The following is a 25860-nucleotide window of genomic DNA, read 5'->3' as shown; positions in this document are numbered from 1 at the left end:
ATTACTACCTATTGTTGCTTTAACTCGAAAGAACACAGTTCCATTGCACCTCAGCCCGACGTTAATGGGCTTGATACCCCTCTCGTGGTCATTTAGCACTGCACATGCCTTAGGCTCATGTGCAGCTGCTCCAGAGCATCTAATTCTATGGGTCAATGCTTTTGAGATTATCCACTAAATATGTGACCTCACTGGTCACAAACGGAGTCCACAAACTTGTGGCCACCACACATGTAGCCTCTATGTAGATTTGTATGTGTCAGAGCATACACAGCACCCTGTAGCTGTAGGTCAGCGTGTGCGCCCAAATCCTGACCTCTCTAACAGGAATTAGGCTCCTGTGCGCAGCTCAGCCACAGAGCCCGAGCCCCATAGCGGAGCTGCGTAAGGGGGCCCGCGAGCAGCATATGGTTCTGCTTTGCGCTGGGTGATTGCTCCGCTGCCTTATAAGGGCCGTCTGCTGCCCCTCGACTCCGGGCGGACGACAGGAAAGGGGGAGGAAAGAGAGGAGGAGGTGGGGGGGGGCAACACTTTACCACCATGGCAGTGTAGAAGGCTGTAAAAGAGAGAGGGGCAATCAGAGGGGGAGTTAATTTGGTGCTGTTGAAAAAGACTGAGAGAGGAGATGAAGGGAGGCGGAGAGAATGAAGAGAAAGAGAGGGAGAGATGGTGAGAAAGGCAGCAGAAGAAGAATAAAGATCACATGAAAGGCGGCAGAGTAAAATCAGAACGTTCCATAAAGTGGAGACTGTGAAATGAACGGTAGACTGTGACAGATCTGAGATTTAGAGAGTCGTCCGGTCAAAGTCTGAATGACCACAGTTACGTGTGCAGGCCACAGGCGACCGTAACCACGGTTACACACTAACCCACTAAACAGCAGCTCTCTGATGTGGGGAGAGAGAGAGAGAGAGAGAGAGAGATGGTTGAAGAAAAAGAGAAGGAAAAATTGGAGAGTGTTTCTCTGCACTACGTCAAGTTTATGTTTAAAAATTGAGGAGGAGGGGCACTGAGATACAATGACCACCACTGTGTGTGTGTGTGTGTCTGTAGAAAAAGAGAATTTGGTAGGAAAGTAGGACTTCAGTATGTGTTTCCTCTGCATATGTGTGTTTATATATGTGTGTGTGTGTGAATGTGTAAAACTTGCCTTCTGTGTGTGTATTGTGTGTGTATGTGGTAGTAAAGTGTGCCTACACTGTCGCTCTGTCTGGAACTGTGCTCTATTCACAACACAGAGCACTATATTGGGGTTCCGCCATTTTGTAGCAGTGTCTGAAAACATAGTGGACTATTTTCAGTGCACTCAAACCCATAATACATTGCGCTGTTTGGTAAAAAACCCACATGAGGCTGTGTCTGAAATCATTCACTATCCTCCTGAATACAGTTCCTTATAATAGTGCACTATACAGTCAATAATATAGAGAAAAATGAATAGGGAGCCATTTCGAAGGTGTGTGTATGCCCTATACGTACATGTGTGTGTGTGTGTGTATCTGGGCCTGGTACATTAATGTGTTTACTACTAAAGCAGGGGTTCAGTCCTCACAGGAGACGTCTAATAAACTCAGAGCTGAGTCTAATGCTGCTGACAAAACACAACAGTTAAAACTCAGCTGACGCTTTTCTGTAAATACATCCTCAGACCCTCTCTGACACCTGCCCACACACACACACACACCCTCGTGTCCATGGCCAGGATTCACAAAACTGGCTTAAGAAACATATTCTTCTTAAATATAATGTTTTTCTTGACTTCATATCGTTGCGGTCCAAAGAAAACCACACACTCAACGCCTTAGAGTTGAGTTCAGGTAAAACTTCAAAAGTGATCAATGTAAAGAGCCGGATCACTATAAATGTCTAATTGAACATGATTAAAGTGTTTTTAAAGCATGGCCAACCTGCTGTCTGTTTCCTCCACCTTCACTTTGAGTTCTTGTTTACTAAAAATGTGTAATGCTTTGATTCTGCTTCATGTTCATTTTGCTACTTGCTCCAGGGATTTAACGGAACACTGATAATAACATGGCATTAATCAATTCGTTTGTAAAAATGCCTCTTGTGGCATTTATAAACGGTACAATGCCTCAGGAAAGGTTTCATTAGATAGAAAGAAAAAACAATGAAGCGTGTGTTTTAAAAATATTAAGAAAATATCTTAAGGAAAAAAAAATGTCCCCAGGTCTTTATTAAAGTCACAGGTTTCTGGTTAATGTTCTCCTTCAAGCGTGTTGAGCTGTTTGCTGTGGTTGTGTGGAACTATGTTATGAAAGTTTAACATGTTCGGTGCATGAGAACGTTAATGTGTGAATCTGGAGCCCACCAACCCAAACACTGAGAAACAAGAACCCCCCCCCAAAATGGGTTAAAACGAGCTGTTCTCATTCTGACATCAAGTGCATAGACTTGAGAATTGCTCCGCCCCTTTGTCTGAGTGTGTCCAATCACAGCGCTGGACCAGCGTTTATGTGAGAGCTCGTTATCATTTAAAGGAACAGGCGCTGAAACTGGCCGCTCTGAACAGGGCTTTTTAGTCATGGGGGAGAACGCTGCTGTGGTGTTTGATCCTTGTGGTGGTTTGACCAAAGACTTTCTCAGCTGTTTCATTACAACTCAGAACTGTGTTGACTCGTGGAAAAAGAGGAGAATATGGCACTGAACTGGACTGTGTTGTTGCAGTCAGTAGGAAGCAGGCCGTCTGTAAACAACAACTTTGAGTAGTTTTGTCATTTTAAACTAAGTGTGACCTTTCACGCACTTCCACAATAAAAGTTCTGCACTAGATTCTCAGTAGGTTGATGGAAATTGTTGTGAAGTAGGCGTCCAAACATCGATGGACTGGAGATGCTCAGGCTACACACACACACACACACACACACACACACACACACAAGCTCATCACAGCTGGAGCAGAACTACAGGGTACTTTCCAAACAGAGAGAGAAAGAGAGTGGGAGAATGATGGAGAATGTGTAAAGAGGGAGGGAAAGGTGTGTGTGTTCCTGGGAGTTGGGGACCCACCCCCTTTCCGCCTCCTCTAAACCACAAAATCTCTCTCTCTCTCCCCCCTCCTTTACCGCATCTGTCTGTCTCTCTCTCTCTCTGTCTCTCCCTCTCTCATCTTCACTGCCTCTATGGTATTCTCTATGGCTTATCTTCGTTCCCCATTTCTCTCCTGTTCTTTCTTTTCCGCTCTTCATTACCTCTCTCTTGCTCTTTCTTTTACCTTCTATCTCTCGTCTTCACTACCTCTCTATCTTTCCTTCTCTCTGTCGTTATTGCCAATCTTGTTCTTTTTTTCTTTCTGCTTTCTTGTATTTTGTCTTTTTTGCTCCACTCTCTCCTCCTCCCCTCTTCTCTGGTACATTCTGTTCTTTTTCTCTCTGCTGCCTGCAGTCCAGCTGGCTAGTGTGAAAACACACACACACACACACACAGAGAGAGAGAGAGAGAGAGAGAGAGAGAGGGAGAGGGGGACCAGTGTACAGTGGGCTGAGAGGGTAAAGCAGAGACCCTCCTGCACTTGTCATGTTCATATTCTCCTAATCAAAGAAGAACTAGAAATCACGTGATCATTCCTCACTGTGAACTACATTCACTCATTCATCTTCTCTCCGCACTTCACCCAGAATCATTCAGAGCAAGGTAGGAACACGACATAGACACAAAGCCAGTCCATCACACACTCACCCTGTCACTCTCACTCTATCACTCACCCTGTCACTCACACACTCACTGTGTCACTCTCACACTCACTCTGTCACTCTCACACTCACCCTGTCACTCACACACTCACAGTGTCACTCTCACACTCACTCTGTCACTCTCACACTCACCCTGTCACTCACACACTCACAGTGTCACTCTCACACTCACTCTGTCACTCACACACTCTCTTTCCTGTGGACTGATTCACACACACACTCACCCTGTCACTCTCACACTCACTCTGTCACTCACACACTCTCTTTCCTGTGGACTGATTCACACACACACTCACCCTGTCACTCACACACTCACAGTGTCACTCTCACACTCGCTCTGTCACTCACACATTCTCTTTTCTGTGGACTGATTCACACACACACTCACCCTGTCACTCACACACTCTCTTACCTGTGGACAGTTTCACACACACTCTCACCCTGTCACTCTCACATTCACCCTGTCACTCTCACACTCGCTTATCTGTGGACAGTTTCACACACACTCACCCTGTCACTCTCACACTCTTTTACCTGTGGACAGTTTCACACACACTCACCCTGTCACTCACACACTCTTTTACCTCAGGACAGTTTCACACACACTCACCCTGTCACTCTCACACTCACCCTGACACTCACACACTCTTTTACCTGTGGACAGTTTCACACACACTCACCCTGTCATTCACACACTCTCTTACCTGAGGACAGTTTCACACACACTCTCACCCTGTCACTCTCACATTCACCCTGTCACTCTCACATTCGCTTATCTGTGGACAGTTTCACACACACTCATCCTGTCACTCTCACACTCTTTTACCTGTGGACAGTTTCACACACACTCACCCTGTCACTCTCACACTCACCCTGACACTCACACACTCTTTTACCTGTGGACAGTTTCACACACACTCACCCTGTCACTCTCACACTCGCTTGTCTGTGGACAGTTTCACACACACTCACCCTGTCACTCACACACTCTCTTATCTGTAGACAGTTTCACACACACTCACCCTGTCACTCACACATTCTCTTACCTGAGGACAGTTTCACACACACACACACACCCACACACACACGACCTGCAGGGCCATGTACAGCTCAGTGCACATAAACTGCCCTTAAAGCAGTGGTCCACAGTCAGTGTCTGGGTCTGGGACATCACTCAGCAGCAGTTACGCTGTGCTCATCAAAAGCTGCTCGGCCAAACCACTGAAGCAGGTCTATGTCACGTCCAAAACAGAAACGGCATCCTCGGAATTGTTCTGGACAAGGAGAAGTGGACAGTGAAAACTGACTGACCTTCAGCTCTATGAGACCTCTGTGATCCCTGACTTAAAGTCAATGTAGATGATTCTGGAGGACTACAGTTCTCACAGTAAAACAAACTCCCCCTCCTGATCATTCAGAAGCGCCGCATGTTTTAAGGTGGAATGGTGTGTTTGAGAAAGAAGCCGAATGTTGTTTGTAAGTTTAATTTAAGTACGTTTTTATTCAGGGGCAGCACAGTGGAGCAGTAGGGATCAGTCACACAGCTCCAGGGATCTGGAGGTTGTGGGTTTAATTCCCGCTCCGGGTGACTGTCTGTGAGGAGTTGGTGTGTTCTCCCTGTGTCTGCGTGGGTTTCCTCCGGGTGCTCCGGTTTCCTCTCACAGTCCAAAAACACACGTTGGTAGGTGGACTGGTACTCAAAAGTGTCCATAGGTGTGACCGAATGTGTGTGTGTCGCCCTGTGTAGGACTGGCGCCCCCTCCAGGGTGTGTTCCTGCCTTGCGCCCAGTGATTAAGTGATGAAGCATTTATTCACTGTTTGAATTCCCACAGAAATTCATTTGTAACTTGAGCTGTTTAGTTTTGTAGCTATGGAGCAGAAATAGAGCAACACCCTCATCTCTTTTCACGCTTTTCAAAACTTGGAGGTCTCTCCACCGTCTAAATGCCTCCAGACACTGTCTCTCAGTCATGGCTCAGCAGCGATGCAGACAGAGAACGTCTGAGACGCACAGTTAGTTTCCCATTTCCAGTGCCTCAACATCACTGGAGGTATTTGAGATTTACTGGGGTCATGTCACAGATCCGTCTCCGGCGGAGCACACCCAGCGCTCCGCCCCTCCTGAGTGCTACCACCTGCGGCCCCTTCCCTCTGCTCATCACCTGCCCACAACACACACCACCGCAGTCACTGCATCCCAAGTGTGTACTATATCAGCTTCAGCAGGGAAACAAGACGTGAGAGCTGTCAAACAGTGTTTTACACACACAAACACTCTCTCTCTCTCTCTCTCTCTCTCCCTCTTTCTCTCTCTCTCTCCCCAGACAGCCACCCGGTTAATTACAGCATGACAAATTAAATGATTGCTTTCTCTAAGCCCTGTCTTTAACAGTAGAAAATTACAGACTCTGAGTGTGGGGGAAGAGAGAGATTTGAGGGAGGGGGCAGGGAAAGAGAATGAGGAAGTGAGAAAGAAAAAGATAGTGAGAAACAAAGAGAGAGGGAAAGAGGGAAGAAAGCTAGACAGAAAAGAGAGAGAAAAAGACAGAAATAGAGAGATGGCCACAATGAAAGACGGAGATGGGAAAAGATGAAGAGAAAAGGCAGGAGGGGAGAGATGTTAAAGGATGGTTGAGGGAGTTACACTTAGACACATCTATTGTGATCTATTGTGCTCAAAATGACATCACCAGTGTGTGATTAACCCTTGAAATGCCTCATATGACATGGCTCAAACACACACAGACAACAACAGGAGCAGAAATCTGGGTCAGCACCCGCACGCCACCAGCATCTGGAGTCTCAGAGACTGAGACAAGGGAAACAGTCACACACACTTCACTGCTGTGGATGATCAGGTGTTCCCTGTTGTCTGGGACGTCTGATGACTCCATCCTGTAATGTCCAGAGTAAGCTGTTTTTCTGTTAAGCTTATTGCCAGCCCTGGTTTGGTTTTGGAGCTCCAGTCCGGTCGAGGCAAACAAACCTCTCTGACCTGCTTTGGTCAAAACACAGCAAACCAACATTTCAGACAGAAATCCACCCCAACCTCTGACCACTCCATTGCTGTTCATTCGGGCAGTTAATCAGACACCACTCCTCCTTCTTCAAACTGTACGCCAAACGACAGCCGAAGAAGCTCAAATTCAGCAGGATTTTGTGTGGTTCGGTTTGAGACGAACAGGATTAAATCTCAGCCTATGACCAACGTGGCATGGATTTAAAGTTTAGGACGTGTACTTTCCACACAATCTTTCCATCTGCTGCAGTGAGAAATCACCACCGTAAACCTGCAGCCTGCCTCCCTTTACCATTACCATGACTACAAAGGGTTAACTGTGATATTGAACTCCAATGAACATGAAGTGACTTTACCAAGCACCTATCAAAATACTGCAACACACACACACACACACACACAAAGAGAGATCTGCACTACAGTGATATAACAGAAGCAGCTGCAATGACTCACTGAGTCATTTGTTAATCAACTCATTGAATCATTGTCTGAATAACTGAGTCAAACTGAGCCAAACTGAGTCAGCTGCTTCTGCTGAGAACTCTTTTTTCCCCATAAACGGAGAACAAGATGTTTACTCTCTCTCTCTTTCTCTCTCTCTCTCTCACACACACACACAGAGTCACAATCCTGTGCCTCTGTTGTGCTCATTGGAGCTGAATATGGAGTTACACACACATCCCAAAACAGTGACTCTTCCACAAAACCAAAACAGGTCCTGCCTCAAACAGGAATTCTTGCTGCTTTTCACAATGTCACATGGCTCTGCTCGCCACGTGGGCGTTTCTCTGACATCACAGACATTGAGTAAATACTCAGAGCAGGACTTGTCTGCTCACGGCAAACTTCCTAAAGACAATGTGGCTGCCACAATCATTTGAATGAAGCTGGACTTGCTTTGTGTCGAGTCTGAATCAGTCCCACTTAGTTACCACAAGGATCAAACCCCACAGCAGTGTTCTACCATGGCCCCTGTTCGCAGCGGCCGATTTCAGCGCCTGTTCCTTTACATGATAATGATCCGCTCACTGTTCACCCGCTACTTGGAGCGCACAGCAGTGAGGAAAGAGGAGCAGAAGCTCTGGTTTTTAGCCGTTTACGCTCGGTTCTCCTTCTTCTCCGTTTTTACTCAGTGCTCTTATTTCTTGTTGTGTCTGTTCTGCTGCGTTTAACCTTGTATTTGTGCTTTTACATAACAAACTTGCAGTGCTGTGATTGGACAGACTCAGAGGGGGCGGGGCAATTCTAAAGTCTCTGGACTTGACATCACAGGAGGATCAGAATCAGAACGGCTCGTTTTATCCCATGTTTTCTGACTTAGGCAGCACACAGAAAACTGACTGGGTGGTCTCTTGTTTCACAGTGTGTGGGTTGGTAGGTGCTCTGGATCCCTACATTAACATGCACATGCTCTGAAATAATGAATCCTTTAAAAGAATCCTGCTTTATAACTGACATTGAACTTCAAAACAGAAGAACTGACCTTTATGAAATGACTCAGTGAATCAAATTACAACAACCACCTGAAAGAATGAACCTTATGCGCTGAGGCAGGACTGTGAGAAGTGTCTGTTTGAGTCTTATATGACTCAGTGAATCAGTGATTCAGTAGATCGCACTGAGTTTGCATTTATTAAATGTAATAATCAACGTTCCATGAAGATTGCTCATTATTTCTCTGGCACATGCCACAGTGTTATGATTCATCTCATCCACAGCAGAACCAAACAGAGAATCTGAATCAATTATTTCAATTAATTGGTGCTTTCATCTTCTTTAATAAGAAGCTCATTAACAACTGTGATAATAGACGTCTTAGACGGTTACTGGGACATGATTCAAGCATCTGAAGACCATGCAAGGGAAAAAAAACAAGGAACATATTGAAAAACAAATCAACCAGATACATTCAATCAACCAGAGCTCCTTGTTCACTGCACAACGCCAAAGGTCCACGGGTTTAAGGAGTCCGTCTGCAGATTTATCTTCCCACAGCTCCCTGAGACACTGCCAACACAAAATGAAGCCTGCAAGCCATGTCAAGTCTTAAAGGGGACATGACATGGAAAAATTACTTGTTCAGTGCGTGTGTACATTAATGTCAATATCTGGAGCCCACCAACCCACACACTGTGAAACAAGACCACCCAGTTAGTTTTCTGTGTGCTGCCTAATCAGAAAACATGGGATAAACTGAGTCGTTCTGATTCTGATCCTCCTCTGACATCAAGCGTGGAGATTTTAGAATCGCCCCGCCCCCTCGTCTGAGTCTGTCCAATCACAGCAGCTTAAAACCAGAGCTTCTGCTCCTCGCTCCTCACTGCTGTGCGCTCGAAGTCGGGGTGAACAGCAAGTGGCCCACTATCATTTAAGGGAACAGGCGCTGAAACCAGCCGCTCTGAACAGGGCTGTTTAGACAGGGGGAGAACGCTACTGTGTGGTTTGATCCTGGTGGTGTTTTGACCAAAGCTCTGCCACTCTTTCTCATCTCTCTCTCTCTCTCTCTCTCTCTCTCTCTCTCTCTCTCTCTCTCACACACACACACACACACACTCTCAGCCCTGCCACTCCATCTTTCTCTTTCTCACAGCCCTGCCACTCTTTCTCAGCCACATCTATCTCTCTCTCTCTCTGTTCCCCATCACGCTGCAGTATTCTCCTGTCTTCAGGGTGATAAAGCCTCTCTGACAGTGGAGTTGGGAGGGATTTTTACAGAAAGACACTGGATCTAATGAGAGAGAGAGACGGACATGAAAAAGAGAAACAGGAATCGAGAAAAACATTTCAGTGTTATTAATATTCTCATTATTCTCCTGTTCCACCCACACACATCAATACGGTGAGAGAGTGGAGGGCTATAAACCTCACTTCAACTGCATACTCTTTATTCATTATATACATTTCAATAAACCACCAAAATTGCTTAGAGACCACCAACACTGCCCCCATCAGGCACACACACACACACACACACACACACGCACATCTGCAGCTGTCTGTGTCCATCCTTTCACTATGAGAAGAACACCTCAACACTGTGGGTCTGAAAGGACGTGGAGCCCTTACCGGCTCATACTCAGGGTGATGGAGTGAGGTGGTCTCTGACTCTGCACAGTTCTGTATAAAGGGGAGGGGCCTCAGCTTAAGGTTAGAGAAGTTGCCGGGTCGATCCCCTAGAACAGCCGGAAATTTGGGGATGTAGCAGAGTGAAGGAACAGCACTGTCTCCTCCTTCAACATCCACAAATGAGATACCCTAGAGAAAGACACCCTTAGACTTAACAGCTCCCGGCACTGGGGATATCTGCCTGCCTCTGTGTGTGTGTGTGTGTGTGCACTGACTGCAACTGATGGGTTAAATGCAGGCACAACAAATATAAAACATTAACAGCTCTCATTGTTAGACTGAGCTCGTTATAAGCAATATGTATAAGGGTGCAATGACACACACACACACACACACACACAGACAGAGAAAGAGAAAGAGAGAGAGAAAGACAAAGAGAGGGGTGTAAATGTGGATATTTCATTTGCCATCTCCTCACACTGAGGGATGAGAAGTCGTGTCTGAGCAGATGAGAGATGCTATTTTTGACCCGTCGGGAAAGAACAGAATCAGACGAGGAGAAATGAAGGAGGGGAAGGAGGAATACAGCTTTATTGAGGGTGGCAACAGCGCACTTCTACCACTGAGAATAAAACCAAAAATAAATCTACTGACTGCTGCCAAAAATAAGGCTTTGTCTGTCTCTCTGACACACACCCACCCACACACACACACACATATTTTGTGTGCGGACAGTACATTGACTTACATTCAGTTCACCCTAAACTTAACCTTAACTTAGAGTTATCTAAACCTAACTTATCTAACCTTCACACACTGCTGTAAACGCCCTTTAGCAGAGTGGAGCTGAGAGTGGAACACAGCCAGAACCGAAACAGTGGAAACAGTGACCCAGCAACAGTTTCTCAGGAGCAGAACCAGCACCGTTCCAGCAATGTTCCACAAACACACACAAACCAATCACAACACTGAGGAATAAATTAAGTGTTCTGTGGTTGGCTGGTGTGGTTGGCTAACACACTCACACCTGTGGACAGTTTCACACACTCACCCAGTCACTCACACACTCACACCTGTGGACACCTGTGCATCCTCAACCAATAGCACTGCTGCTTTAGGCTTAACTGTGCTGAAGGGGCGGGTCTTTGTGGTGTAGTACTCGTGATACAGGAAACACTAACTGTAGCCGAGCGTGAGGAGGATGTTTAATATAAAACAGTAAATTATAAAATGGTTTATAATCAAGAGGTGAGCTGGAGTGTGGTCTGTTTGGAGGGTGTACATCTCCTTCAGTGTTTAGTTTTTACTGTTTATGGTGGGTGAGTTAGCTGGTTTCTTAGCTAAACACACCAAAATAAACGACCGGTGGCACAAGAGAACTCTGGCGCGACTCTGGCCCCGCCCATTTCACTGAGTGATGTAACTGCAAATGTAACGTGAGAACCACTGACAGATTTACACCGAGCACTTGTGGAGACGTTAATGCAGCATTGAGATAAATCTCTCTCTCTCTCTCTCTCTCTATTACATTCTCTCCATCTTTCTCTCTATTTATGACTTTCCAGAAAGTCCATACTTCTGTGTGGAGGTGATGTCATGATGTACGGTTTCCATGGCAACAAAACAATCCTCCCTGGCACATATGGCCAGTGAATTCACACACACACATACACACACACACACATACACACTGCTCTTAACTTCTAGACGCATCTAAAATGTGTGCTCCTTCTTGCTCTCTCCGTTTCTCTCTCATTCTATGTCTCTTCCTGCCCTTCCCTCTTTCTCTCTGTTTCCCTCTGTCCGGGCTCTGAGGAGGATTGTGGGTAAGAGAGAGTCCCCAGTGGATTCTGGGAGACTGGAGAAAGAGGCAGTGAGGCCCGAGACGGGGAAACCGATCAGAGCAGCACAGTCCAGCGGCAACTGGATCCAACCAGAACTGCAGCTAAAGACCAGCACTGCTGCTACATAATCACCCCCTCAACATCGGCACACAGAGAGAGAAAGAAAGAGAGAGAGAGAGAGAGAGAGAGAGAGAGAGAGAGAGAGAGAGGGAGAGAGAGAGAGGGAGAGAGAGAGAGATCTGTGTTGTATTGGTCTAATAATTCTGACTAATTGACTGCCACCACTGTTCAGATGAAGTTTCTGATTGGCTGAGAGAGGAGTCGGAAAATCCTAAAGAACTCATGTGAAATACGACCAATAAGAAATGACAAGAACTGACAGATTTCTGCATTTTTAAAGTTCACACTCAATGCAATGTCCAAACATGCAGAGCGTACACTAACAAAGAACAGACCAAGGCAATACACTGTGCAGGACACTTTCAGGTTTGGAAAGTGAAAGTAGAACTTCGTTCAGCAGCTGAGACTCCTGAAACAGATGGAGGATAAAATACTGCCTCATCTTTATCGTTGGAAAATGAACATCGGGTTGGCAGAAATAAATCACACTGAACGTGATTTCACATTAATTTGAATCATTAGAAATGTACATAATAAAATACAAAGAAAATGAATCTACAACGTGAAAGTTTGGATGGGCGACAGTACCCAATAAGAAGCGGCATAATCAAGACACAGCCAATCAGTGCTCAGTTGCTTTTACAACAACAACAACAACTATGGTCTCAGAGAGCGAGAGTGAGAGCAAGAGAGAGAGAGAGAGAGAGAGAGAGAGAGAGAGAGGGGGAGAGAGAAAGCAAGAGAGAGAGAGAGAGAGAGGGAGAGAGAAAGCGAGAGAGAGAGAGAGAGAGAGAGAGAGAGAGAGAGAGAGGGGGAGAGAGAAAGCAAGAGAGAGAGAGAGAGAGGGAGAGAGAAAGCGAGAGAGAGAGAGAGAGAGAGAGAGAGAGAGAGAGAGAGAGAGAGAGAGAGAGAGAGAGAGAGAGTAAATATAACATAACTCACTTAAAACAGTTCAGAAAAACTGGCTCAAAATATGGAGGGATTTTGGATGTTGTTGATATGGAATGGAGTCAATGGATGGCTGTAGGGTTAGTGTGTATGTGTGTGTGTGTGTGTGTGTTAGAGGGTGATTTCATACTAAATGACGCCACCTAAATGAAAAAAATAAACACACTGTGATTGCTGTAGTGTAATGAGCACAGGAGACTCACTCAGCTGACCATGGAAAGTGTGTGTGTGTGTGTGTGTGTATTTTTGTTTGTAGGTCTCTTTGGTCTCCATGGACCTTCTTGTGGTCAGTTAATCAGTCACTCATCTGAAGTTCAGAACCCTGGCACTCCCCACCACAGACCCTCACAGAACTGCACTAACTCAGCCCGAGTCAAACCCCTCATCATTACGCCCTTTACTGAGAGAGGACACCGTCCTCCAGCTCGGCTGCAAACACTGCATGTTTACATCAGTGTTCAACAGAACTAGAACCGGACACTGCTTCATACTAGAACCCTGTTTTGCTGCACAACAATAATGCACACAGCACAATGAAGCAGTGTTCTAGAATATTGCTTTGCTGTGTTATTCTAGAACCTTGCTTTATTCTACAATAAAAAAATTGTAGAATAAAATTTTGTTTATTTTAAAAGCTTCATTTACGATCATTTCATATTCACACTTGAGTTTACGATTTTAACCCTGATGTAGTCATTCAGTTAGAGTCATGCCAAAAGGCTAATGTAGCTAACAAGGAGCTTATATTCCTACAATTAGCATCACTCCAACTTTTAATTCGCCACACACGCTGTTGAAAAGTTTATAAATGCCTTAGAGACTAGTTTATGACATCATGTAACACACTGCTATACAAAGACATATGAAAATACATTAGCATTTGCTAAAAACAATGATATCAGCCATCTACATCTACATCTAAGATTTTTCCCACAGGGTCTCAGCAGTTTTCTGAGGTCTGACTTACAGTTATATCTGAACACGTGAGGACAAAGGAAGAGGAAAGGTCTTGGAGGGAAACAGATGTGTAGTTCCACATCAGTTCCACAGCAGTTCCAGAAAAGATGGGACAGTGGGTGAAATTAAAATAGAAACAGAAAGCAGTGATGTGTAAACCTGTATTTAAAATAACACTGTACAGATATTTTTGTTTTAGTAGTTATTAATCTGAATTTATTTATACCTCTATCTCCTCTTGTTAGCATTAGCATATAAATCCGACTATTTTCGACCTGATGTTCATATTTTTGAGGTTGATGTATGACTTTATCCCACCACACCTGTTTTAGTGGCTGACTTGCAAACGTAAGAAAGGAAAGAGCTGATGCATCTGAATGGGAGAATATTGATCATTACGGCTAGAACCGTTCTATGGTCTAATGAAGCCTCATGCTGCTGGAAAATCATTCAGCAAATGGCCTTCAGCTCACAACAGCGTTCTTCTCTCGCAGAATGAGGTGCATGAAAAATGACAGTTCACTTAAGTTCACTTAAGGAGAGGGACACACTGCAAATACTGCTGCAAAATTTCTTACAATTTACCACAGTCTCTCTCTCTCTCTCTCACACACACAAACACACATTAACCCTCTCATTCCCAGCTTTTACACTTGGTGAAGAAATACGCCACAGAACTTGAACTGATTGTTCTGAGCTGAATTTTTGTTGTTGTCATAGCTTAGATGAATATACAGCAGTACTTACAGGAATGCTTCTGACTACATGCTATTTTCACATATTAAAATTTAACTCAGTCAGATGGTGAGTTTTCTACAGCTTTCTAATTAACTCAGTGGTTTGATATGAAAAAAAAATTGCCATTCCCCATTTGGAGTCCCAATGATACTCCTTGGGCAAGACTCCTAACTTTACATTCACACTATACATGCTGGTGTGTGCCTTTAAAATAAATATTAGTGCTCTTTTAATTCTTGAGTTATTAAGCGATTATTATTGAATGTGTGGAATCACCAGCCCCTCATCAGTGACCAAATTGCACCAAAGTGGCCTCCTTCGTTAGTACTGCATTTGTGCTGATTTACTACAGTGTAGGGTACAGCATAGTGCTGGCTCAACGCAGAAGAATAATTTGACCTTATGTCAAACAATGACAAGCATGGGGACCTCGAATACTGTGTCAAGCCTGAGGACCTCAAAAAGTGTGGAGACTTGTGACCTTAAACAGTGTTGAGACTAAGGACCTTAAACAGTGTTGAGGCTGAGGACCTCAAACAGTGTTGAGGCTGAGGACCTCAAACAATGTGGAGACTGGGGGCCTTAAACAGTGTTGAGGCTGAGGACCTTAAACGGTGTGGAGACTGAGGACCTCAAACGGTGTGGAGACTGAGGACCTCAAACAGTGTGGAGACTGAGGACCTTAAACAGTGTGGAGACTGAGGACCTCTAACAGTGTGGAGACTGAGGACCTCTAACAGTGTCAAGGCTGAGGACCTTAAACAGTGTGGAGACTGAGGACCTCTAACAGTGTGGAGACTGAGGACCTCTAACAGTGTCAAGGCTGAGGACCTTAAACAGTGTGGAGACTGAGGACCTCAAACAGTGTTGAGACTGAGGACCTTAAACAGTGTGGAGACTGAGGACCTCAAACAGTGTGGAGACTGAGGACCTTAAACAGTGTGGAGACTGAGGACCTCAAACAGTGTGGAGACTGAGGACCTTAAACAGTGTGGAGACTGAGGACCTCTAACAGTGTCAAGGCTGAGGACCTTAAACGGTGTGGAGACTGGGGGCCTTAAACAGTGTGGAGACTGAGGACCTTAAACAGTGTGGAGACTGAGCACCTCTAACAGTGTCAAGGCTGAGGACCTTAAACAGTGTGGAGACTGAGGACCTCTAACAGTGTGGAGACTGAGGACCTTAAACAGTGTGGAGACTGAGGACCTCTAACAGTGTCAAGGCTGAGGACCTTAAACGGTGTGGAGACTGGGGGCCTTAAACAATGTGGAGACTGAGGACCTCAAATAGTGTCAAGGCTGAGGACCTTAAACGGTGTCAAGAATGAGGACCTCAAACAGTGTGGAGACTGAGGACCTCAAACAGTGTCGAAGCTGAGGACCTCAAACATTGTCAAGGCTGAGGACCTTAAACTGTGTCGAGACTGAGGACCTCAAACAGTGTCAAGGCTGAGGACCTCAAACAATGTGGAGCCTGGGGGCCTTAAACAGTGTGGAGACTGAGGACCTCAAACAGTGTGGAGACTGAGGACCTTAAACAGTGTGGAGACTGAGGACCTCAAACAGTGTCAAGGCTGAGGACCTTAAACAGTGTTGAGGCTGGGAACTTTAAAATAGGTGATCTTTTTGTATTACTGCATCTCTGCATTGTTCCTCATTTATTTACTGTATAAAATCTCAACTAAATTCTTAGATTAGTAGTTTGTAGTTCATGGTCCTGTTTCTTGCCACCCAACAGCAGTTAATCATCGCCTGCTCTCGTAGAAAATGAATGTACCCCTGTCACTCTGTTGTCTCCTAGTGTGAACAGTGGGTGACACTGCATTCGCCTGCATCTGTAACAAGATTAACATCTGGAAAATTACATCAAACGCCAAATGGCTTGCACTGATATTTCCGTAAGAGTTCATACACAGACACTGGAGTTTACATTCCTATTTCTGTTGATGTTGAAGTACTGTCTGGACATCATTATGGGACAGCTCTCAGGAAAAGTGAAACTGGTAAACACCTTTTACCGCTTTAGCGTAACCTGTTTTAGACACAAACCAAATATTTGTTTACATGTTTGTCCATTGCTTATATTCTCTTCTGATACATCCCATATGTCCCGAATATTTCCTCTGCCATTTATATCAATAGGCCAATCACATTTCTAAATTATAGTTGAATTTCTGTTGAATCTGTGGCTGTTTCTGCAGAAGATGATTGACTTAAAAACCCACAAATCAGATGGAGATGATTGGAAAAGGGTTCAGTTTAATGCAGCGAGCCCTGAAATCGAAACTAATCCAATTTACTTGCAGCCAAACTGTGAGCCAATCTGATGAGAGAGAGAGAGAGAGAGAGAGAGAGAGAGAGAGAGAGAGAGAGAGAGAGAGAGAGAGAGAGAGGACAACACAGAAAAGAGCAAATGTAAGAAAAAAACAGCCTACACATGCTGAAACAAACATGATAAAATAAGAATGAGAGAGAGAACGAGACAGAGAGTGGTAGATAAATTAAAGGAAAAAGAAACGACTGAAGAGTCAGTGGAAGAGACAGAATAAGTGAGAGAAACATAACAACAAACACCTAACCAACCCAAACAACACCAGTCTGAAAAGTATAGAAGAAAAACAACAAGATAATAGTAAAGTGAAAGAAAGAAATAAGAAAGAAAGAAAAAGTTATATCACTTCCATGTTGAACACAAAATCTGTGGGAAAAACAAAGTGAGAGAGAAAACAGAGCTAAAGGGTGATAGAATGAAAGAGAAAGAACATATAAATAGTGAAAGGAAAGGATATTCAATCAAACTGCTTCATCCCATCAGACTGAACACAAAACAACTTCTACTCTGAGAAAGAGAGGAGAGGGTGAGAAAAAAATTAATGAAATCGAGAAGAAAGCTAGGGAAGGAAAGCTGAGAGAGAGAGAGAGAGAGAGAGAGAGAGAGAGAGAGAGAGAGAGAGAGAGAGAATAAGGCAGAAGGACACACACTGCTGAAAATAATAGAGAAATAAACAATGAGAGAATGGGAGCGATGGCTACAGAGATAAAAAGAGGGACAGGACAGCGAGAGAAGTAGGAGAGCCAAAGAATGAGACAGTCAGACACACAGAGAGAGAGAGAGAGAGAGAGAGAGAGAGAGAGAGAGACCCGAGGCTCCTACACGTCAACAACAAGACCGCGCGCGCACAAACACCCTGTGGCGTTTTTTAAAGCCCCTCAACGTTTCAAAGTAAACAGAGACTGAGCAGTGATGATGTATAAAATAACGGTCAATAACGGTCTCACTCACAGAGTGCTGGTGTCGTGAGGCAGGTCCGCGGCCGCCGGGGCCCACTCCAGCGCGCGGCCCGAGCAGTTCACCACGCACGAGTCCCGGGCTCCGGACGGCACCGCTGTACAGCTGCAATTCCCGGGGCACGGGCTACAGGCCCCGGTGCCTCCCGAGCCCGAGACCCCCAAGCAACCGAGCGCGAGCAGCAGCAGCAGCGCCGTAGAGAGCAGCTCGAGCCCGCGCCCGTGTTTCCGCTTCTTCGGCACCGTGTGTCCATTGCTCCACGGCATCGCTCAGTCCCCTCGCATCGTAGTCCTCCACCGGGGCTCACGCGACCAAAACACAGCCCTCGAGGCGTTCATAAGAAAAGGAACGCGGGTGAAATTCGTTTTGCTTCGACTTTAACTTCTTTACCGGTTCTGCCCCGAATGTCTCCTCTCGGCCCTTAACGGAAAATTCGGCGGAACGTGAAAAATCCCCGTCCCAAACTCCGCAAAAACTTCAACAGCAAACTTCCGTTATTCTCCACCCGTATTCCGACAGGCCCCGCCTCCAGCGCGATTCCACAACGAATAGCACCCGTTTTCGGGTAAGTCCCGCCTCCACCTGGATTCCAGAAGTTATTCCCCCACCCGTATTCGAACAAGCCCCGTTTCCAGAACCAATTTCACAACGAAGAACTGCTATTCTCCTTTCTCTAATTAAAAAACACTCTGCTAAGACTGTTCCATGAAATCATATCCCCAGCCGTATTCCGACAAACCTGCTGTTTTACACAAAATCCCACACGTATTCCCAGAGTTCCCGCTTCCATAGCTATTTTACACAAAATCATTTTGTTTTCCCACCCGTATTCAGTCAAATCCATCCCTCCCCCGCGCTATTCCCACCGGAAACTCTACATAGAGTTCAAGTTCTGCTTTGTCCTCGAGTACAGACAGATTCAAAACCTCGCCCTTTCACGTGGAACGCAACATAAGCGTTTCAGACTCTATCTGAAGGCTGATTGTCTTATCTTTATTCCCACTCCGGTTATTCTAAGTTACATTCCCACCCGTTTTCAGGCAAATCCCGCCTCCTGGGTTAGACACTGAACTTCTTTCCAATCACAGTTCAGGAAGCGGTATCACCAGCCAATCAGAGTAGAGTATGCGGGATCTGTATGAAAACAGTTGGAGGGGAAAATGCAACAAGTGAAACGTTGCCTCTGGAGACTAAGAGTTTCCCGAATCGCTGTTATTCAGTATTAGACGTTTATGTACACTGAAGATTCAGTATCACAAGAATCAGCATTAGTTGGATTAAGCAGAAAAGAAGATGATGATAATGATGAGAAGAGGTGGCTGTAAAACCCTTCGTGTGTATTTCTCGTGCTGAACACAAGGGGGTGTCACTACCACTGACACCGTACATTTCAACTCAAGGCACTTCTACAGTTAATGATGCTTTCTGCTAAAGATACTGTCCTTGAGCAGCTGTCCACAGTCGTTCATCCGCACTTCTAATGAGCATCGCCGGTGGACGCTCCCCAGATCCACTGAGGGTAACCACAACTCAAACAAACAAAAAAGAACTTGGGAAGAACCACAGATTAAGTGTCCAATAAAACCATGTAAACAAGCAGAACTCAGGATTTAAAAATAAAAAAATAACATTAAGAAGGACTAGTGAGTGGAACCACCTCCAGAAAAACCTCCTCAGAACATAACAAAACAGAGACATAGAAAGTAAGGACCACTAAGAAGGAACCAGACTCAAAAGGTGAAACCTACTGAAGAAGAATTTTTGGGAGAAACCAAGACTCGGAAAGAAAAACTTCTTAAGATTAGGAGGAAGGAAAAAATACTGAGAAGAGCCAATGCTCAAAATGAAAGACCTCCACAGACCACGAGAGGAACCAAGACTCAAAAGGAGATACAACCTTAGAACACAAGGAAGAACCACTGAGAAGACCCACGTCTCGAAACGAAAAATCAAACCTCCTTACAAAAGGAAGAAGAGCCTCTGAGAGGAACCAAGACAAAGATGAAAGATGAAGAACCACTGAGCAGAACCCAGCCTCAACAAGATGAAAGTCAGAGAGAGCATGCAGACCCACTAATACAGTCACATGCAGGTCACATAGGAGTGTTGTACAGTTATAAACATCAGCCCAAACCTGCACCACCCTCACACTGGTACAGACCCCATCCAGGGGTCAAAAGGGCATTCTATCATTTGTTCATTCGTTCATTCATTCATTCATTCATTCATTCATTCATTCATTCATTATCCTTAGTTTTTGCTTAATCTCCCCCTGCTCCTCCAACCCTCAATTTCCCTCTCTCTCTCTCGCTCACACACACATACACACACACACACACACACAAAATCTGCTTAATCTATTCTGATGTTCAATAAGGTCACCTGTCATTGAAAGGCCTTCTCTCTCTCTCTCTCTCTCTCTCTCTCTCTCTCTCTCTCTCTCTCTCTCCTCTCTCTCTTTCTCCAGTGTGTCAATTATCTTCCTGCCCTTTGTGAAATGGACAGTATTTATTATTCCTGGATCATTAAAGGGCTCATGTTTTACATTTCTCTTCTGTTTTGTTTTCCCCTGAGGTCAATTTCCAGCACTCAAACCTGATCAGGAATTTATCACTGTTTTGTTAACCATAATACAGTGCTGTGCAAAAGTCAAAGACCACCCATTATAATTATGCTGAGAGTTTCTCTGTCTCAGGCCTTCGTTACAGCTCCTGAATTCGTAAACAGTTACAGACCTCACTCTGCTCTGCAGCTATTACATGTAGAATCAGACAGGGGTATCAGACGTCCCCTTTAAAATGAAGGTTTTTTTGGTTTTTTTTACGTTACATTAATATTTAGCACCTTTCTAGAAACCCAAGGATGCTTTATAATCAACACTCAATCCACACACTGTCACACAGCAGTCAAATGCGCACAGCGTATTCTCAACCAGGAACAAGCATCCATCTGGAGGACCGCATTGGGCACTAGGGTTTCACCCAGGATAGAGCGCCAATCCATATCTGGGCACATACACATTCACTCACATACATACAGACATTCTTTCACATAGACACTCAAAGGAGTGTGTTATTAGTGTTTTTTGGACTGTGGGAAACCAGAGACCCCGGAGGAAACCCACGGGGAGAACATTGGAACGCCACCCAAATGGGACTTGAACCCAAGATCCCAGCGCAGAGAGGCAAACATGCTAACCACTAAGCCACCGTGCTAAGTTACAGATGTTTGCCAGAAATCAGGACAATAAGGGTCTGCTGTACAGTTTGTTTAAAACAGTAACCCTCAGTTGTATTTAAAAAATCACAGGATTGTGATGTAATAATGGGTGGGTGTGGCTTAATTAGAATATGGTAATTATGTTGTGTTTTTGTGTTATTACAATATACTCTGTTAATGTGTGCATGTGCGTGTGTGTGTGTGTATATATATATATATATATGTGTGTGTGGTATAGTTGTCGTGAGGTTCCTAACCGCTGGGGGGCGCCTGTAACAAAAGTAAAAAGTGCTAGTGGAGGAGTCAGTGGTGTAGTGGAGGCATCAGTGGTGCAATGGAGTCAGTTGTGGAGGGGTAAATGTGTGTGTGTGCGGGGGTTGTTATATAAAGAGTGAAATGCTCCCAGGTCATTGTGATAAAACTATAATTGTGACACTATTGCCAGGCATATAGTTATTAGCCACACAATACAATTAGTATCTGTTAGATATTTGTGTTATTATTAATATAGATTTATCTCTGATGTCAGTGATATTATGAGTGATATAAGGGATATTAGTGATATAGTTCGAATCAATAATATTAGTGAAATGAATCATATTAAGTGATAATAGGGGTATATTTTAGAGCTGTGATGTGAGTGTTAGTAGTTGTATTAGTGTTATCAGTGATATTAGCTCGTCTGCGCAGCTGTCATTGTTCTCTGCAGCTGTTTTAGATCAAATTAATTTCTTCTTTTTTCTTCTTTCTGTCGTGAGGTGTGAAATCAAGAGAGGGAATCAGTGATGGTGTGTGTGTGTGTGATGTGTGTGTTTGTGTGTGTGTGTGGTGTGTGTGTGTTGCGTGATGAAAGGCAACATCTGCAGCTGTGAGATCTCAGTGTGTGTTAAATCAAGATATTTTCATTTGGTCTCATCATAGAGCCCTGAGCCGCACAGCCCAGACACATTGTTCAAATGTTCACACATCTGGCCAGCTCTGACTAAAGCCTCGGTCAAGAGATGGCAATGGCCAACAGCTTTTGAGAATATGTGCGGCCCAACAGAACCAAGAGCACACCAACCACCAGAGAAAAGCACAAAGAGGTCTGCATGGAGCAGTGGAACTGATGAGTAAGAGGGCCAGATCTAATCCTGAAACATCAGCACCTGACCTCACAATTGCAGGCTTTTTTTGTGGCTGCCATCAAATCCTCACAGCAAAGTTTGTTCCAGCATCTAATGTAAAGCCGGTTCAGAAGAGCAGAGACTGTTACTGCAGCAAAGAGGGACAAACGCACTAATGATTCTCCTCACGCCTGCAGAGGCACTGGATGAACAAGTGTCCACAAACTTCTGGATAGAGAGGCTATCAGTTAATACCACCCCCCCAACCCACTCTAACCTCCACTCTAACCCCTACTTCCCAACCAACACTCCCACCTCCAAAAGCTGAGTGAAACTATAATGTTTCAGAGCACTTGTCTCTCTCTGAGCCTGGTACCAGGGGAGAGAGAGCAAGAGAGAGAGAGAGAGAGAGAGAGAGAGAGAGAGAGAGAGAGAGAGAGAGAGAGGGGGAGAGAGAGAGAGTGAGATGCTGACATTTGGAGGGAGTCTGATTCTGGTGTGATTGATGAGGTTAATATGAGAGGGGGATGTGTTTATAAAATGCTGTAATCTAACGGTGTTCTTGACTCAGTATTTTTCATGCAGAGCTGGATGGTCAGAATGATCTAGAAACCTGCTCTGTAAAGACTGGGATTAATATAACCTGAGATTATGTCCACACAACAGTTTACAGTCTGGGATTAATATAACCTGAGATTATGTCCACACAACAGTTTGCACTCTGGGATTAATATAACATGAGATTATGTCCACACAACAGTTTGCATTCTGGAATTAATATAACCTGAGATTATGTCCACACAACAGTTTACAGTCTGGGATTAATATAACCTAAGATTATGTCCACAAACTGGTTTACAGTCTGGGATTAATATAACCTGAGATTACGTCCACAAACTGATTTACAGTCTGGGATTAATATAATCTGAGATTATGATCACAAACCGGTTTACAGCCTGGGATTAATATAACCTGAGATTACGTCCACAAACCGGTTTACATTCTGGGATTAATATAACCTGAGATTACGTCCACAAACCGGTTTAGAGTTTGGGAATAATATAACCTGAGATTACGTCCACAAACCGATTTACAGTCTGGGATTAATATAACCTGAGATTACGTCCACAAACCGGTTTACAGTCTGGTATTATTATAACCTGAGATTACATCCACAAACAGGTTTACATTCTGGGATTAATATAAACTGAGATTACGTCCACAAACCGGTTTAGAGTTTTGGATTAATATAACCTGAGATTACGTCCACAAACCGGTTTACAGTCTGGGATTAATATAACCTGAGATTACGTCCACAAACCGGTTTACAGTCTGGTATTATTATAACCTGAGATTACATCCACAAACAGGTTTACAGTTTTGGATTAATATAACCTGAGATTACATCCACACAACAGTTTACAGTCTGGAATTAATATAACCTGAGATTATGTCCACACAACAGTTTACAGTCTGGGATTAATATAACCTGAGATTATGTCCACACAACAGTTTACAGTCTGGTATTATTATAACCTGAGATTACATCCACACAACAGTTTACAGTTTGGGATTAATATAACCTGAGATTATGTCCACAAACCGGTTTACAGTCTGGGATTAATATAACCTGAGATTACATCCACAAACCGGTTTACAGTCTGGGATTAATACAACCTGAGATTACGTCCACAAACCAGTTTACAGTCTGGGATTAATATAACCTGAGATTACATCCACAAACCGGTTTACAGTCTGGGATTAATACAACCTGAGATTACGTCCACAAACCAGTTTACAGTCTGGGATTAATATAACCTGAGATTACGTTCAAAAACCAGTTTATAGTCTGGGATTAATATAATCTGAGATTACGTCCACACATCAGAGTGACACGTGAGTGTAATTTTAATACGGAAAGAAAAACCTCTGACAGAAAAAAAAACAGATCCGCCCGCCAGCTCGGACTTTACAGTGCTTTACAAGGAAACTCTCAGCAGTTTTGTTCTTCTGACTGAAATGCAGGTGTGACTGGGTGAGTGTGTGAAATTGTCCACAGGTGTGGATGTGTGAGTGTGTGATGAACTGAGGGACTGGAGCCCTGTGCAGGGTGTTTTTCTGCCTTGTGCCCAATGATTCCGGGTGGGCTCTGGACCCAGCACCACTCTGAGTAGGATGAAACCATTACAGAAATCTTCTTCTTTTACTCCTGAAAACCGTGAGTGGTCCAGACACCAGACTTGGAGGGTAGATGTAGTTGTTATGCCTCTCTCCAGCAACAAAAATGACACTGATTGGCCTAACGGTGGTTAACGGTGCAAACTTCGAGGTCAATATCTTCTACACTGTACGACTTAGAGTGTACGTCGTAGAGTACAGAGATCAGACTCTACAGAATAGAATCACGCTCCCATAAGCCCCGCCCACTGAGAGTTAGAGCTAATTTGCATAATACGCAAAATAACACGTTCTGGAGCGTGAACTAGTTTTGATGTGGTTCTCCTTCTTTGAACTGAATAGAAACAGAAGGGAAACATCAGGAACATGTGCTAAATCTGAGAGTGCAGCATTGTGCAATGTTTTGTGGGGAGTACCATTAGATACCAACACATTTCACAACACCAGCAGGGACAGGGGTCTTTAGGTTCTTTCTCTGTTGCAATAAACATCCCAGTGCTGCCAGAAGGAGCTTTCTCCCCTGCTCTGCGTCTCCCTGCAGGAGCCCTGAGGCCCGTATTCTAAGTCTGATACATGTCTTTGATGATGAACCGATAACAGGCCGTTTCCGCAGTCCCGGGTCCGTGCCTGAACCGGGATGGGAACCGTGTTTTGAACCTTTAATGGTGTTTACATACAACAGAGTCAAAGTCTTTCATTTTAAACAGCATGGAACATTAGGCTGAGCATGGACCCTCTGGGCATTATTTGGGATTGCAACATCTAGAACATGTGTTCTGTCTGTGTTCTGGGCCTGAGGTGGAACTCAGCCTCCCCCTCCATGTCCTCCGGGTCCCGGCCTGATCATAGACGGCTGATGTTTGACTCTACAAACTTTGCTTTGTTTTTTCTTACTACTTACACCCTGTTAGTTCTGCTCCTACTGCTTTCACTGCACTGTTTTGGTCCAACACACACACGCATGGGATTAATCTACCATTTGCTTTATAGCTTGGGGTTAATATAAACATTGGCTATTTCATGTTAATATAAAACATGAGTGGATCAGACACAGCAGTGCTGCAGCAGTGTCCACTCACTCTCCACTCTGTGAGACACTCCTCCCTCATTGGTCCATCTTGTAGATGTAAAGTCTGAGACGGTAGCTCATCGGTCGCTGCACAGTGTGTGTTGGTCGTCCTCTAGTCCTTCATCAGTGACACAGGACGCTGTCGGCTGGATGTTTTTGGTCAGTGGACTATTCTCAGTCCAGACACTGAGGGGTTTAAAAACTCGAACAGCACTGCTGTGTCTGATCCACTCGCACCAGCACAACACTACACTAACACACCACCACCACCACGTCAGTGTCACCGCAGCACTGAGAACGATCCCCCCTCCACAACACACCTGCTCTGTGGGGCTCCTGAGCGCTTAAGACCTGGGTGAAAGAGGGATAAGAAAGTATGCACCGCAACATGTGTGTTGCAGTTTGTAATTATAGAACTACAAAGCTGATCAATGATAAACACACACACACACACACACACACACATGTAGCTCTCTGTGTGTCAGAGTGCGAGCGCGTGTATCTCGGTCTGTAAAGAAGCTGATTCTTCGTATCTCCGTATCATCACGTTTTTAAAACGGCTCATGCGTGTCATGCGTAAACGTCACACACACACAA

General features: G+C 44.6%; 1 protein-coding gene across 1 annotated transcript in view; it reads right to left on the bottom strand.

The window, feature by feature from the left end:
• pkd1a (polycystic kidney disease 1a) overlaps positions 1-18261 on the bottom strand; it is a 101772-nt gene extending 83511 nt beyond the window's left edge. Inside the window, exon 1 of the mRNA XM_066660797.1 lies at positions 17686-18261. Within this exon, the coding sequence (XP_066516894.1) occupies positions 17686-17957 (272 nt within the window). The 5' untranslated portion in view covers positions 17958-18261. The remainder of the gene's footprint in view (positions 1-17685) is intronic.
• Positions 18262-25860: the final 7599 nt, after the last annotated feature.

The sequence above is a fragment of the Hoplias malabaricus genome, chromosome 2, assembly GCF_029633855.1.
Source record: "Hoplias malabaricus isolate fHopMal1 chromosome 2, fHopMal1.hap1, whole genome shotgun sequence".
NCBI lineage: Eukaryota > Metazoa > Chordata > Actinopteri > Characiformes > Erythrinidae > Hoplias > Hoplias malabaricus.
The sequence above is the reverse complement of the archived record's forward strand: the minus strand, read 5'-3'. Positions and strand labels throughout refer to the sequence as shown.